The sequence below is a fragment of the Eschscholzia californica genome, unplaced genomic scaffold, assembly GCF_041429995.1.
Source record: "Eschscholzia californica isolate CP2 unplaced genomic scaffold, dmEscCali1.0.p SCAF_2, whole genome shotgun sequence".
Lineage (NCBI taxonomy): Eukaryota > Viridiplantae > Streptophyta > Magnoliopsida > Ranunculales > Papaveraceae > Eschscholzia > Eschscholzia californica.
In genome coordinates, this window is record NW_028238309.1 from 45,719,976 (window position 1) to 45,736,408 (window position 16,433).

The 16,433-nt window shown below is 35.1% G+C and overlaps 2 protein-coding genes across 2 annotated transcripts; both read right to left on the bottom strand.

Moving 5' to 3' along the window:
* Window positions 1-54: 54 nt before the first annotated feature.
* LOC147558316 (uncharacterized) lies at window positions 55-3,532 on the bottom strand. Its single transcript, XM_086659953.1, has 6 exons — window positions 3,115-3,532; window positions 2,432-2,540; window positions 1,564-1,694; window positions 1,370-1,444; window positions 1,136-1,285; window positions 55-360 (listed from the first exon to the last, which is right to left on the bottom strand). Exons 1-6 carry the CDS (start codon window positions 3,394-3,396, stop codon window positions 238-240), a joined length of 870 nt encoding a protein of 289 aa, XP_086516079.1. The 5' UTR covers window positions 3,397-3,532; the 3' UTR covers window positions 55-237.
* A 5,027-nt stretch (window positions 3,533-8,559) lies between these two features.
* On the bottom strand, window positions 8,560-9,439 carry LOC147558317 (uncharacterized). Its single transcript, XM_086659954.1, has 3 exons — window positions 9,221-9,439; window positions 8,938-9,119; window positions 8,560-8,822 (listed from the first exon to the last, which is right to left on the bottom strand). Exons 1-3 carry the CDS (start codon window positions 9,294-9,296, stop codon window positions 8,796-8,798), a joined length of 285 nt encoding a protein of 94 aa, XP_086516080.1. The 5' UTR covers window positions 9,297-9,439; the 3' UTR covers window positions 8,560-8,795.
* Between the last annotated feature and the right edge of the window lie 6,994 nt (window positions 9,440-16,433).

The following is a 16,433-nucleotide window of genomic DNA, read 5'->3' on the forward strand; positions in this document are numbered from 1 at the left end:
AAACACAACCCAGTCAAAATTTGGATTATAACACCATTTTCAGGTGAACCTGAATTTCAACAGAAATATGTTCTCCATTACTAATCAAAGGATTAGCCAAATAAAAGAAACAAGTGAAATTTCGGAATCAATTGTAATCACAATTATTCTAAATTGAAATCTCAATGTTCCTATGAGAACATGTAATTTGCATAGCAAGCCTAAAAAAAGAACTTGTTCACCGATGATAGGGTTACTTCAGTTATCAGAACTTGTTTCCTTTACCGAGCGTTTGTACTCTGGCTTCAGCTCGTAAGTGCCTTGATTTGCGCCTCTGTTGTTGTAGACACAAAGGTCTTTTAGTATATCTTTCAAGAATTGCTGCAGGAAAAGATAGAAACGAAAATTAATCAGTGATTTTCAGGCGAGCAAGCGCAGAAGTTATAATTAACATTCAATATACATAATCATCTCAAAGGACTTGCATCAAATAGTTCAGAGGAAAAAAAAGATAGAAAAGAAGGAGAAAGTGGCTTTAGTATTACGCATTTCAACTAGAAGTGTGGGTTTACTTTTTTTTTTTCTAGTGCCAGCTTGAAACTAAAAACTTACATCCCACAAGAAATCTGAAAGAAATATGAACTTGATAGCATCACATTAAGGAAATAAAACCTTCTTGATTGAGTAAAGAGACCCTCAAACTCCAAATTTTTCATAAATATGCGCACAATTCATACACTCAGTCTGATTAAGTTAACTGCGGTTCCCCCTTGCAGATATTATCATCTAATCACATAACCTAGCTGATGAGAAGTTCTACTCTCACAAGACGTATCCTATTGTTGGCCACCACAATAAAATGATCTAACTAGTTACCTTTCCTTCATAAGCCCAAGTGCCCAAGGCAATTCTAGTCAGACAGACTTTGCGAGGACCTAACTTACCAGGTAAGTCATAAGTGTTGCCGCCTAATTCTTGTTTGAACTTGTCACAACATAGTATTAAGTATTCAAGCAAAAAACAGAGAATATAAGTGATTCAGTCGCCTTACTTACGTTCCTAGACCACCTAAAGGGAATTGCCATATGGGTGGTCATTATGTGATGAAGGAAACGAATTGTGCTGAAATTTGACCTAGGGAGGTGAAGGAACGTACTTCAGGTTGGTCTGTCTCTTGGATTAATTGCCTGAGTGTCCAATTTGGTTGCCTTTCAAAAAGCTTAAAAATAATTGCCTCCATTTCCCCACGGTCCCTTCTTGATCTTCTGTTATCTGATGGCTTTGTTGGCGTTGTTTTGTTCTTATCCTATTCAAACACACATAGAACACAAGAGTGCATAAATAAATAAAAGATGGAGATTTGAGAAAGAAAAGGCGCCAAAGGGAATACCTTGGAACTGACTCCCGTGGAACTCGTCGTCACAAACTTGGGTATCATATGTTCACCCCGATCATTTTCAATAACCTTCAGAATCCAGGAAATGAAATGAAAGGGAGAAAAACAACACTGGGACTAATCTTTAAAAATATATCGATCAAGTTAAGCTATGGAAACATGGGCAGGAAAGACAAGATTAACAACACCTTCACTTGTCTAGTTTTGACCATATATTTGTTAGTTCTTTCACGACAAAGTTTACTGTAGTTCCCGATATTTTCATGGTGGGGCGACATGTCGAATTTGTTCAGCACTTTCCCCTCCACTGCAATCTTTCCTACAAAACACAGGATTCTCTTGTCCAAAGTTCATTTTGTTATAACTTATACGAGTCTCCTGGGATTAAACATTTGAAAACCCTATATAGTATAAAATAATAGTTTTGATGCCAACAGTATTTCAAAACTAACATGCTTGAATTAAATTTGAAAATCAAGCATATATGAATCATAAATGGATTAGCAAGATATATTCGGCATTTGTTTATATGCTTTACAAGCAGGTTTCTTCATTCTTTTGCTCTTAACATTCACAAAATATGATCAGAACGAACTCACAGTTGATCTCACATAGTTATGTATTGTTTAATCGTATCCATTCTCTTAAACTGAGTAGATTCTGACTCTTCTTTGAATTTTGAATCATCACCTTGTTGAAAAACTGAAGTAGATTCTACTCATATCCAAACTCGTATATCCTATCGGCCTATCATACATTCATACCCACATACTGAATGTTTCAAAATACCTCTTACCTTTTCTTGTACGAAATATGTTGGACTTATTGGGTTCAATAGTTCGATTAATATGCAGGTCAAGTATCGCTTAATATCTAGTTGAGCTTATCTTTTGCATAAAAATCAGAAGATCTTCCTAGGTTTGACATTGCATGGTAAATATATCCTATTTACTGATAGATCATAACTCACCGAATACATCTAAATTGAAGCGCATAGAAAACAGAGAAAAAGAGTATGGTATATAATGCAGGTAATGGGAACTACTATAACCGTACCTTCGCTCGTCTGGGAAAAGACACACATAGGAATTAAGTCCTTAGACATGTCGAGCGAGTAAGACTTAGGTGCATTTCCATTATCATTTCCAGGCAGTTCCAGCTTGAACTAATAATCATCAATCAAAAGATAAGTATAAAAATACGGCAACAAATGCTGATTCTGGGATAGGACATAAAATTACCCAAATCCAACTGAATGGAACTAAGGATATCAAGAATTAAAACAATGTACACGAAAAAAGGTAGCAAAGAGCAGTTTTTTTTTGACACAAAAATAGATAAGCAGAACTTAGAGACATTGTAACGCCTCGATTCTTAACCATAATAGTGTCTTTGGCATCCAGGCTCAAACCCAACGAGCCCACCAAAATGGTGTCTCCACCTATAGCTCAGTCTCTCCCATTCCCCTTGGTCTAATTCCAAAGACGGAGATTCGGCGTCCCATTTCGTCCATTGAGTAGAACCTAAGCTATGTGGGACTATCACAAACATTGAATCCATAAACTTGGATTAGTGAGTAGAAACCCTCACCAGATTCAATACCCATTGCTTACAGACATCAATAAATTAGGGAAAACAAGTTTCATTTTAACAAATTAGTAACAGGTAATGCATGGAAGAACAAAAATCATGAAACCCTTGAACCAACCAAGAATGTTAGAGAGAGAGAGATAAAATACTTGGGGGTCATCGTCAGGGCGAAGAGGGTCAATTGAAAGAACAACTTTTCCAAGAGGAAGGGGAAGAGGAGGGGGATTATCAGAATGAGAGGCGGTAGTGGTGGTACGGTGGTGATGTGTTTGAGAAACCCAAGAGCGAGAAACAACAGGAGGGGTTTTCATCAACCATACTGCTCTATCTGCTTTACTCGTATCAATCTCCTCTTTGTTTCCATTACTACTAATGCTTCCTTTCTCTATCTTTTTCTCTTTCTCTTTCTCTTTCTCTCCTCCTCCCGTCATTTACTTTCTCTCACTCTAGAAATTGAACAACAACAAGAACAAGAAGAAGCTTTAATTTGTTCCTCTTTTCTTTTGAGCCCTAAAACTACAGATGGAATGATTTTTATAGAAACCGTTTTTCAATTTTCTCTATAACGACTTGCCTTGTGTTCGGTACTCCTTTATATAATAGTTTGCCCTAGTGGGACCCCTTACTCTGTTATCCCTTCGGTGGTGGGGATGAGCGAGTCAACTCGGTGGGGGTTGTTTGTCCGCCCTCCACGTGGACGAGAGATTTTTTTTTTGAGAAATGTTATATGATCGGACATGGAAGCCGACTACCGTTCCAATGTTTATGTGACCGACTCTCATTCATCCAAGCACGAAGAAAGAACAACTTCTCAATTTTGGGGCAAGTAACATTTTCCATTTTTTGGGCGGGAGAACCCAAAATTCAACAGATCAAATGTCATTACATAATATTTGTTGCATCTAGATAGTGCAAGTATAGTGTATTTGTTTTGTCCTCGCCATTTGCCCAATTAGTCATTTAGCTTCTTGTTGAACAACAATTAGATTGTGACTTTACTTGTTTTTTTTTTTTTGAAACCATTGAAACCTTTTCATTCATAAGTGAATAAATCACTGATTTACATGGATAATGTTAATTATTTCTCTCTTCAAACATCATGAGAGTTGCATACCTTTAAATGCAAAGTGCCTCATAAGGAGAAAGAAATTGGACTAGACATGACACAAGAAAAAGAAGGACGAAAATGAAAGGATCCTATAGATCACGGATGAAAAGACCCTAAATGTCACCAAAATAACATAAAATACAAAATAAGAATAAACTAATTTACATCCCCGTCACATTTGCCGGAAAGCCGCCAATTTCGCCGGAAAACCGCCATTACAGCCGGAAAATCGTCGACGGAAAAACTGTTGTCATCGTCGGAAACCGTCGCATCACCGGAGAACTGCCTCCATCACAGAAAATCGTCGCCTCTGCTGAATTCTTCACCGAACTCATCTTACTTTCAGATATATGACCTAATTCACCAACAACATCACTACTTCCTTCTAATTCAACAGAAACTTTAACATAACCGTCATCATTTGAAAAAACCGACGAAGAACGAGAAGAAGAAGAAGAAAAAGAGTTCACTAGATCCAACGCCACAACTAATTCTTTAGAAGTTTATGTTTGCGAATTATGTATATTTGATGAGTGTTCTTGATCAAACGAATTTCCATCTTTCTTTCCTGTCTCCATCAAATAGAGAGAGAAAGTAAGAGATCTGATTCTCTTGCCACTTGGTAAAGGGAAAATGAAATTTGAAATCCTAATTACAGGAAGAGCATAATTGATAAAGATTAAAGACCGTTTAGACTTCGTTTGGGTAAAGATTTGTGGCAAGGGTTGTAGTTGTTGTTGCAGAGAGAAGAATTAGGATTTGAATGTGAGATTTGAATTAGGGTTGTAGTTGTTGTTGCAGAGAGAGATCAAGAGGAAGAAGAAGAAGATATTTTTTCGACGGTAACCGCCACCGGAGGCGGCGCCACCAGGGAGGAAATCGCTCCGCCCCCCTTGGCTGAGCCTTACTTTTCCAAGAAAAGCTATTTTTGTGACTTTACTTATTGAAACCCTTATTGCATAGTATTGATTTTCAGTAGTACAACAATCCTAATATTGTCACCTTGACCAAAACAGTTATATCACTTTCGCCTCTACCTTGAGCAATAGGTTCAATGTTTTGAACCCATTCGATCACGGTAGAGGAAGTTGGGATCTTATTTATATGCAAATCTGAGCTAAGGACAAGTAGAATAGCTTTGAAAAAAGGTCCACGGATTTTAGGTTCAAAATAAAATTCCAAAAGAGATTAAGGTCCAATCTTCCCAGAAAAATAAATTTTAGTCATTTTCACTTTTGGAAGAAACATTGTTAATACATAATGTGTTATGTATGACACATATAAAAAAAATAAAAATAAAGTATGAAACTTTAACAATAAATAACACGTTATTTATGAAACAAAACAAGAATCAATAAACAGAAAAAACACTGTAAATTTGACATTTAGACATACTTTAACTATACTAAATGTGTTTTGTTGTAGAAATATACGTAATTGATACTAAATAACGTGTATATTGCGAAATAGATAATAAGTTTGAAATCAATCGAAAAAAAGAAAGAAAGAGAATCTTGGGAATTGGTTTTCAAAAGTGAGTTTTTTTCTTATATAAAATGTTATAAAAGGTATTATGATTAAATAGAAATGATGGAGATCTGTTTTCTGTAGAGATGGGTCAATCTGGACTAAATATTCACTAAAATTATTATTTTGGTTTAAAATCCTATATTAAAATGTGTGTTTAGGGGTAGATTTTTGGACTAGGAACCCAAAATTTATTTGAAGAAAGAACAATTAGATGTAAAATGCTTCCCATTCTTATAGTGTTTCTCCCAAAGAGTGCAATTTTGATTAGAGCTCAAACTCTGGGGTGACGGCTAATTTCCAAAGTTTTTGCCAAAAAAATTATCAATTAGATGAGAAGTTTGATGATCGATTAGATTTTTATAGATAGAGCTCACAATGAATTCATTTGGAGTTAAATTCCATTGTAATTGATCTTGATTGTTCACTACTACATGTGTTCTCATCAAACATTTGATGCGACAAAGAGTATTGCTAGGAATACTGCTAAATTGTTGCTTATGGAGGATCCAATTATCCAACCATATGTGAATGTTCCTATCATTACCTACTCTTAGACAGAGTATACTAAGGTTGAAACCAACGAAGAAGAGTCTACATTTTTACTGTTTCCACACCTTCTTGACATTGATATAGAGACACCACTTCTATAAGTGGTGCAAGAAAAAGACCTTTTTGTTTAGATTCATATGGTGAAGTTGAGTGAAGACGTTCAAATAAGGATCCTCGTGACACATTGAAGAAGTTCACCATCACATCTCTTACCCGCAATGGCTATACCCCACTTTGTCCCGCAAGAGGAACATGAGATTGCGGCAAAGCACAGTCCACTACTCTGCCCGAGGTACACTCATTGCCTTGGATTAAGTTGATGCCTTCTTTAAATTATGAGATTTTCCTATGACTAACCTCGGTTGGTATTGGTCAACTTTGCCTAGTCAACAGATTGAACTAGGTGGCACCTGATAAGCCTCATGCACACACAAGCAAACTATCATTAGAGCTATCAGAGGGGATCTAAAAGAGGTGGCATCCGAAAGAGCTCTGCCACCTGAGCCTAATTCCAACCAAGAAGATTGGGAAGTCACAATGAATCTTGTGGGCACCAAGAACTCTTCTCTAACCTAAAGGCAAGCGAAAGGTAGATCTGGGTCAGCTCTGCCTAGAAAGGCATACTAGGGAGGTCTACAAAAGTGACCTCGACACCTTTAGCTCTACTTTGTCTGAGTGACATGCAGAAACGCAGAAATCAAGATAACGTTCTACCAGTTGGACTCATTATTGACAAAGATACGGTCACGTGACATGATCTTTTCTAACGGTCATCCCACATGACTATCATCAAGTTGGTGTCCTACCACTGTAAATTCTTAGTCAGTGATCTACTAGCACCGTTGAAACCTCTGTATGTATGTATGTATACACAATAAATTTGCCCTCGAGAGGAATGGATTCCAACCATAATCTTTTTAATGGCTCCATTTCATGAACATTAATGGAGTCTTTTCTTGTTGATAACCGATATGGCATTTTTCCACATCATCAATGTCCAAGTGTAAATCTCAAGTATTCTTATGCCATGTTTGCCACATCGAAAAAGTATGTGGTTTCACTCTGTAATGTGATTCAAAATAATCGCAATACTTTGTTTTATTTGGTTTAGCTAGGACTTAGGAATAGAATTTGTAGAGGTTGTTTTCGTCGGCTTTATTTGGTTTAGCTATCCCTCGATTTGGGATCTCCCCGAAATGCAGTTTCAAACGCGTTCTCTCATATCAAACAATATTTCCCCATAATCACAATTCATTTTGGCACCAAACATGGTGTTGAAGTAAAAAAAAAAAATTGTTTCCTATATGTAGTGATGAGATTGACAGGGAGAAGAAATGAGAAGAAAGTTTGACAAAGGACCACATCATATTACCTTGAATTCATCATGTCCTGCTAGGTAACTATTTCACAGTCTATAAACATGAGAAATGCTCACTACTAATTACCACTATGTATTTAAGGAAGTTAGAGAAAACAGAAAAATTAAAGACTTGGACCAAGAAAAAATAGCTAGCCCTCCACTTTTGCAGCTATCTGTGGGGATTAGGTTTCCAGCTCTACTCTGACTTTAGTTAGGAATAGCCCAATAGCTGCCTTTATTTTTGCCTTCTCTGCTCTACTAGGCACAGAGATCCTTTAGTATTTTTTTTTTCTTTGGATAATGGTGATTTTATTGAAAAATTATGACAATGACTCATTTGGGAGACCACAAAAGAAATTATCCCAAAAAAAACTACATAGAAATTAAAGTAGGTCAATTAAGAACCAAATTCAAAAAAAAAAAAAAAATTGCAGTTTTCTTCCAATCCAACTAAGAACTCCAATAGAATATGGGAGATGCTAGAGAGCCCAAATTTTTTGGGCATTTTAGTGCCCAGCTGATGTGGTATCACTAAAAGACAAGGTTTTTTCAAAGTTTGACTACGGTGGGGACCGCTTTTATTTCTAAATGAGGAAATATGTCACCCTCTAAGTACCAATTTCTAAGTCACTCTATCATTTCCCATAGAATATTTGTTCTTTCATAAAAATTAGGGAGATGCTAGAGAGCCCAAATTTTTTGGGCATTTTAATGCCCAGCTGATGTGGAATCACTAAAAGACAAGGTTTTTTCAAAGTTTGACTACGGTGGGGACCACTTTTATTTCTAAATGAGGAAATATGTCACCCTCTAAGTACCAATTTCTAAGTCACTCTATCATTTCCCTAAAAATTATTAGTTGTTTGAGAGATCTGTAATATTTCTTCCGATAATAACCGCACAAAGGAGAGAGAGTGGCTAAAGTCTTGTTGCATCTCTTTCCATTCTGTGAAATATATTGAGTTCGAATCACAAACTTTGCAATATATATTATTTATGTAGTGGGTGCCATGATGAAAAGATTAGGGGTATAAAACAAAAATTCTATTCCACCGAATACAAAATTTATTTATTCATACAAAATTATTTAGAGTTCAAATAGCACATGATACACCACCAACTTAATTTCATTTGAACATCGGGAGAGCAATTTAACAACAATATCGTTCGCCTCAGCCAAATCGGTCCATGCTACTACATTATATATATCTATATATACATGAAATAACATTAAAAAAAACTCATGATTAAGCAAATGCTTCATTTTCATAACCATGACTTCTTTATCCATGAATATTATTAGCTCCTCCCTGAAAAAAAAAAAGAACCATATTAAGATTCAAGAAAAGGATCAATTTTTTTTGTGAAATAAAACAAAAAAAAAACATATCAAGATTCAATTAAAATTTTGGGGTGGATCAATACCTGTTGAGTTGTTTGTGCTGTTGATGTTGCTGCCATTACATTTTTATGATGAACAAAACGGCTACCACCGGATAGATCCGGTGGAGGAAGAACATGGGAATGTGTTTCTGGACCTCTATAATCAATTTCATATATCATTTCATTATTCTTCATCGTGGAGTCCGAACTATCAATACGTCTTCCTGTAACAAAAAAAAAACATATATACAAAAATTTTAGTTAATTACATATCAAACAAGACATATACGTATATAGTGTATATATATATAACATGGATTCGAACCTTGAGATAATAGAGTGTGGTTTGAAAAGAGGACTAGAACGACGAATAAAGAGACAATTCTAAATTTAAGATCCATGGAATTCGATTCAATTACTAGATTTGTGAAGGTAGATATATATATAAGGAGGTGGGACTTGGGAGAGTGTTATTTCATGTGAGGATGAGAGAGGAAAAGAGTGTGTTAAAGTATGAATGCAATAAAACAGTTGGAGCAAACAAGTAAATAGAGAGAGCTTTTAGAAATTATAGAAGAAAGAGAAGTCACAATCGGCACAGCTAAGTAGTGATGTTTGTTTCTTGATGAGCATTTATTTCATGGGTAGTAATAGTAGCAGTAGTACTGCCCTAGGATGGCTGGATCCTCCCCTCTACAACAGTATCTACAAACCCTCTTAATTTCTCAAGTATTTCGTTTTTATGTCTTGGACAAACCATGTGTTTGCTATTATTATTCTTAAACCACTTTTTATTTTTATAAAATGACTCAATTTCGTGTTGGTCTTCGTGGAATCGGACGTATCAATTTTTTTTATGACTTCTGCTATTTTCACAAGTTGATATGTGTACCAAACGAGACGTAGTCTATCATAATGTGCTTATTGCATCCATTTAAGTTTCAGTAATATGAGTCGATGTATTCTGTTATATTTGCAAGTGTTAAGGGAAAGAGGGAGAGAGAGAGAGCCGACTAGGTTTTCATGTAGATCTCTTTCAACAACAAAAAAAGGTTTTTATGCAGATCTGCCCATCTTTATCCAAAGAGCATTCATATCCCTTGACAAATAGTATTTTTGGTGTAAGTTACATGTTTCGTCATTCCTTCGTGGAATAGTATGAAGCGTACAAGAATGTTAAATTTCAACCTTAATTTGGGTGTAATCGTGGTCAATTCTTGTACTCAAATATAATAATAAAACAAAAATCAAGTAATTAATCAATCTTTGATAGCTACATGCATGTTTTGCATGTCCCAAAAGTAATTTGTTTTCAACTGATTTTGAGGAGTATTGGATCAATTTCATGTTATATGAATTTAATCACCGCAATAATTATGCATATAAATCTCATTTTCATTAGGATTTTGTAAATCAATTTCTTTCATATATGGATGGACATGCTCATGGAAAATTGAAAATAACGTCAGCGGTAGGACAATGTACTAATGATGTGTATCTCAATAAAGAAAGAAAAATAGATCAATGGTGAAAACCATGATGTATGTTTTGATTTTATGGGAGTTTTTTTATCAATCATGAAATCTTGTAGTACTCAAATGTATTAATCTATATCTTTACATGTATATACAAAAAGGGAGATGCTAGAGTTACTTAGAGAATGATTTAGAGGATGACATAATGACGTGGAATTCACTAAAAGACAAGCTTTTTTCATAGTTTGATTACGGTGGGGATCGCTTTTCTTTCCAAATGAAGAAACATGACATCCTCTAAGTACCAAATTCTAAGTCACTCTATCATTTCTCATACAAAAATAATCAACGACACTGTGTCACTGCTTCGAACTTTTAAAGTTAAGTCAGTCATCCGTCTTAGACTTTGGGGTTTATACCAAATATATTAGTTTAGGAACAGAGTCGTCGAATTCAAACTTTTAGGAAAAATCAAATAACACTTTTAGATAGGATCTTGGGGTGGAAAATTTATATCAAAATTTGAAAGCCAAAAGAGTAGAAAGACTTACATTATCTACATGTCTTAAAATTATTAACATGTCTTAATATGGTCCAAAGTGCAAATGCATGATCATGAACAGCTATTTGTCTGGTTGTACAAATTTATTGATGTACATAGGCTTTTAAAGCTTCTTAAAGCCTCTTCCTAACTTGGAGACAACAACTTCTACCTACCTTCCCAATTTCCTCCCTCCCACTATAGAATTATGCTTTTGAGACAAATTTTCAAGACAAATAAAGAGTTAGACATAAAAGATGCTTCTTGTCATGTATCATTGGAAAATTTGTTAATGAAAAAAAAAAGTATATATTATATATATTCACCGACTAACATCTAAGCGATATTTGTTACAATATTATGTCGTCATCATCTGTTAATTGTAATGGACTAATGGTTCACTCAAAGACAGTGCTATTATGCGATGATCGTGCAAGTCTATTTGAAATTGTCACAGTAAGAGAGAGTATTTAGGTAACAATGGATATTTTTCATTCACACACAACTTAGAGTATCTCCAATGCACCACTCAAACTAAGAGTGTGATTCATTTTTTCGCTATAAAGCTATTTTCAGTGAAGAACTCAACTTAGATCTCTAAAATGATTCGGCAATATTTACAATAGAGATTGATACTCAAAATTTAGAGCATCTCCAATGCAACACTCAATTTCAGAAACTTTGAGTATCGCATAAGATTTCTGAGTTTTTTCTTTCAAAACTTCCTCAAATGTAAAATTTAATTTGGATCTCTAAGATGATGTGGCAGTAGTCAAATAGAAATAGTAGTGTCTCAAGATGACACTTTATTTTATGTGTCCTTTCAGATATCTCAAATTATCCAACTCGTCATTTTTTAAATTTAAGCTAAAACTCAAGTCTTCATATATCTTCGAAATAACTAAATATTTCTCACATAAGTAAACCAAACAACTTTAGAGACTTGCACTAGAAATACAAATCAGAAAATCTCTATTTTCCCACATATATAAGAAAGAGAGTCTCATATTTGTAATAGTAATGAATCGTTTCATTCGCGAGGAGCTGGATGAGAAGAAACTCTCATGGCCGGTTATGCAGTAGAGATGGAATTGAGAAACAACCATCAACTATAACCCTAAAAATCAGATTCCGTAAACGACATAGAGGAAGAATGAAGGGAATATCTTATAAAAAAATCCCATAGAAGCCACAATTGCGGAATTCGCACTTTGCAAATTTGGATTTGTTCTAATAAGTAAATAAATAACGAATATAGTCCAAGTAATAAAAGCCCAGGTTTCCTTAGGTACCAATTCCAATATGATCCCCATGCCTCGTTAGTCCATACTGCTCCTGAAAAAATACCTATGGTTAAAAATATAAACAATAGACTAATCACACGATAACTCCAACGGCCCAATTGCTGAATCAGTCATATATGTGGTAATTTCTGAATGAAAGAAAATAGTTGTTTAGTAAAACGTTGGTTCTATCATTTACATTTGGATCGCACCAAAGGAAAATGGCCCAATTAAAAAATGATTGTTTTTACTAAAAACCTCTATGTTTTTTCGAAATGTAATGACTAGAAGAGCTACTGATAATAATGATCCACATAAAAGAGCTGTCAAGATCTCCAAAATTTTGTGATCCGTTGCCGAACGTATTTCAATTCCCATAGAGACTCAGTTTATCAATATCGATTCGGTCTGAGATCTCTTATTGAATTGCTCACTCAATGAGCATTCTCAACATTATGCCTTGAAGAGGACTCGAAACTCCACGCGAGAGTGTCTTCTTAAGAATGTCGAAGTGCCATTTAAGCAACTGAACTAATTTAAGCTTTAGTTTTTTTGTGTATGTTACATTGGATAAGTTTTTCGAATAGTTTTCTTGGTCATTTAGATACACTTTCTTAGAAAAGCTTCTCCATTGGGGCGTTCGAGAAAAACTCGAACTTTTGATAGTAAAAAGTTAATTAAATTGCTTCTGTGGAGCTTAAAGATCTTCAAGATGACACACCAAAAGCATCTCCAATACAAAACTAAAAAAAATCAAATTGTTGTGATAGCATTAAATTTTAAGATGTCTCAAAAAGAAACCCAATATTTGAGATTTTTCATGAGAGCTCGGTGTCCACTCAATATTGAAAACAAAAATGTCTATCTTAGAAATGACACCTAAGAACTTTGAGTTTTTCTAAAAATGATCTATGATGCAAAATTGAGTTTGGATCTTAAGATGATTATGTGACCGATGATGTCCAAAATGACTTTAGGTTATTCTTTAGGATAAAGAGATTGTTGCTTCTTGCCTCCAAACTTTGAACTACTTCTTGTAATTTTAGGAAAAACTCTGTAAGGAATTCGGAACCTTTTCGACTCTCAAGTGAGTAAAGGGTTCTTGCAATTGAAGAATCGAATTGAAAGTTCGAAGTTAGAATTTGAACTTTCGATTGATTGAAAGCTCGCCCAACCGACTATGACGAGTGTTTGATGAGGCACTGAAGAATGAAGATCCGCCGACGTATGATGAAATTACTCTTTAGTATCCCTAGTGAGATAAGTTTCTTTGTTTGAGGATATTCTGTAATTTGGATATGTCATATTGCCGATCTTGTAGATTTCGTAGGAAAAGTTTTTTCCTGACTGACTTGTGTTCCAAGTTACCAAGATTCTTGAGATATTTTTTATCCCGTTTCTTGGATCCAATTCGAACTTAGGTTGGGAAAGTATTAAGCACCTTCTATCCCATATTTCAAGACTAAGGTATCATCCCCACTTCCACATACCACCCTTCTCAAAAATTCAGGATGGACCTAATTATATTTAGAGTCCAAGCAGGCCTTAGGCGTCTAGATGTATTCACCCCCTAGTTTTGGGCAGAGCTCTTTCTGATTAACCTCCTCGGTTGGTTTTCACATGTTGAACCATTGTATTCTTAGTCTTTTCTTAACTAATTGACCTACTCAACTGATGGCCAATATTTTAAAGATTAGTGACGGCATTTAATTCTAAGATGTCTCAAGAGGAAACTCAATATTTAAGATTTCTCTGAAGATTTCAATTGTCTACTTAACATTAAAAACAAAAATATCCATCTCAAAAAATGACACCTAAATAATTTTTAAGTTTTTAGAATGTTGTATTGAAAACATCTTTTAAAATGAGGATCTCAATAAGAAAGAGAATCTAAATTGAGACTTGACACATTAGACAATTTGATTTTATTTATTTATTTTGTATCGGAGATGCTTTAATTTTGGAGTGTCCACCTCTATTGTTAAATCATTTTAGAGATTCAATTGAATCTTAGAATGGAGATGGTTTTAGATAAAATTTTAACAAACCTTATTAAATTTTAGAATTCGGGTGTTTTTATGGAATCACAAGTGTCGTCCAAATGCCACAATTAATCTTGGGGTCAATAATGTCATAAATTTGTCGGGATTCGTTCACCAGCCTTTGGTGTCGTGGTTGGACACCCCTCTTAAGTCTATGAGGTCATGAGATCGAATCTCGGTGGAAGCAGTTTACCATCAAAATTTATCCCATGTAATTTAAGTCTCTTCCATTCATGATTTATATTAGGGCCAACTCAAAGCTAATAATACATTCATAATTATCACAATGAAGTGTTACAGTAGTTAATTATCTTTATATTAAGGTTTCTTATTTAACAACAAAGAGATTAATTAAGTTAATCAAAACTCTACACCTGTAAACCCAAAAAAGAAACTGTAATTGAACAACAAACCTGTAATTAATTTTTCTTATCACAAGAAACAAAAAAATTGGCCCTTTACCAGTTTGGATATGGCTCTTCATAATCAAATCTCCTTCTTTTCCAGAAATAATTTTCTGAATCAAACTCAAATTCTCCTGAAGTTCTTGTTGGATCAGATTTAGTCCTCCTTAAAACCCTAGGAAAATCACAACCCATTCTTATCTTTTCCAATTCTTCTTCAAATTTAGTTTTTCTGATTGTTGTTAATTCATCAGAATTATTATAAAATCCCAACTTTTCTTCAATTTCTGGTTCATTTATCAATTTGGGTATCTCCTCTTCTTCTTCTTCTTCTTCTTCTTCTTCTGTTTTAATGAAATCATTTGATTCCAAAGTAGAACCCCAGAATAGATAAGCTAAAGAAGAAGGTCTGTAATTCTCAGACCTACTTTTCATCAACAATAAAGAATTCTTAGGTGGAGAACTTGAAATCAAAACCCTAGTCTTTTTAATTTCTTCATCACCCATGATTTTATTTCTTGATTCTAAATTCACTGATTCTTCTTCCTTGTTATGTTCTACTTTTCCGCGACAAAAACCCACTTGAAAACACAAAATCCATCTTCCCCAAACAGATCGAGTCGTCTTGATATTAGATTTAGAAACCAGAATCTTTTCGATCCACCATTTCCGGCGGCCTTTACTGGTGGTGGTGGTAGTAATGGAAGAAGAATTAATGGATGCTCGAACTTCCCCAAAACAGGTGACTCTAGGAGAAGAAGGATCTAGGGTTTCTTCATTGGTTTTTCCAATGAATAGAGGACTTAATCGACGACGAGAAGAACTTCCTCTGCTTTTGCTTCTTCCATTATTACTTCTCAAAGACCTTGTTAATGGAGTTGGGAACTTCTCTAATCGACCTTGAATTGTTATGGGTTTTGGAAATAACTTCATCTCAACAACAAAAGATGACAACTTTAACCCTAATTACCAGAAATTGTCGATTTTGATGAAGATATTTCCTTCATCTTCTTTCTCTCTCTATACAGTTTACTCTGCTTCTCTCTCTCTCTCTCTCTCTCTCTCTAAGTTTTTCTCGCCTGAAATTCTGTTTTTTTTTTGGTGGCCTGCCTTGATCAAAGATTTAGTGATTAAGATGAATGTGAACCGTTGATGAAAATCTAACGGTAGATGAAGGGATATCAAAGAGTCTGGCTCGTCTTACGAAGTAACATAAAAATAAGAATTGACAATTTGGCGAAATTTATCAAGTGGGAAGTGAAGAGAATTGGTGAGATCTAACGGATGATATTGAAAGTCATCGATATCAAGGTCAACGATTGCAGGAGTCATCGCATTTAGTAGTTAAGCAAGACTCCAGTAAAAGTCAATATGATAGTGATTTCATGGGGTCACCTGGAGGTGCTTTTTTTGCTCATGCCCGCTCGCTCATGGACCAGGCAGTCTGAGGTTACACAAACTGACCGGAGTCTAGCACTCCGACTGAGCCTAGTCCGTCCGTGGAAGCGCCAAGAGTGAAGGCCAACCTGAGTAAATAAGTGGGTCACTATAGACACTCCCCTTGCTATATAATACTAGTTTATTTTTGAATTGTTAGCGTCTCGAACTTTTGACCTCTGACTGAGCCTAGTCCGTGGAAGCGCCAAGAGTGAAGGCCAACCTGAGTAAATAAGTGGGCCACTATAGACACTCCCCTTGCTATATAATAATAGTTTATTTTTGAATTGTTAGCGTCTCGAACTTTTGACCTCTAGGGTGGAAGACTAAATCTCTTACCACTCTAATCAAGTATT

Excerpts from the sequence above, each read along its gene's own strand:
- LOC147558316 (XM_086659953.1), bottom strand. The coding sequence starts at position 3,396 with ATGACGGGAGGAGGAGAGAAAGAGAAAGAGAAAGAGAAAAAGATAGAG. Across the intron at positions 2,541-3,114 it reads GCCCTGACGATGACCCCCAA|TTCAAGCTGGAACTGCCTGG; the intron begins GTATTTTATCTC and ends GATGATTATTAG. Across the intron at positions 1,695-2,431 it reads CTTTTCCCAGACGAGCGAAG|GAAAGATTGCAGTGGAGGGG; the intron begins GTACGGTTATAG and ends TGTGTTTTGTAG.
- LOC147558317 (XM_086659954.1), bottom strand. The coding sequence starts at position 9,296 with ATGGATCTTAAATTTAGAATTGTCTCTTTATTCGTCGTTCTAGTCCTC. Across the intron at positions 9,120-9,220 it reads CCACACTCTATTATCTCAAG|GAAGACGTATTGATAGTTCG; the intron begins GTTCGAATCCAT and ends TTTTTGTTACAG. Across the intron at positions 8,823-8,937 it reads CAGCACAAACAACTCAACAG|GGAGGAGCTAATAATATTCA; the intron begins GTATTGATCCAC and ends TTTTTTTTTCAG.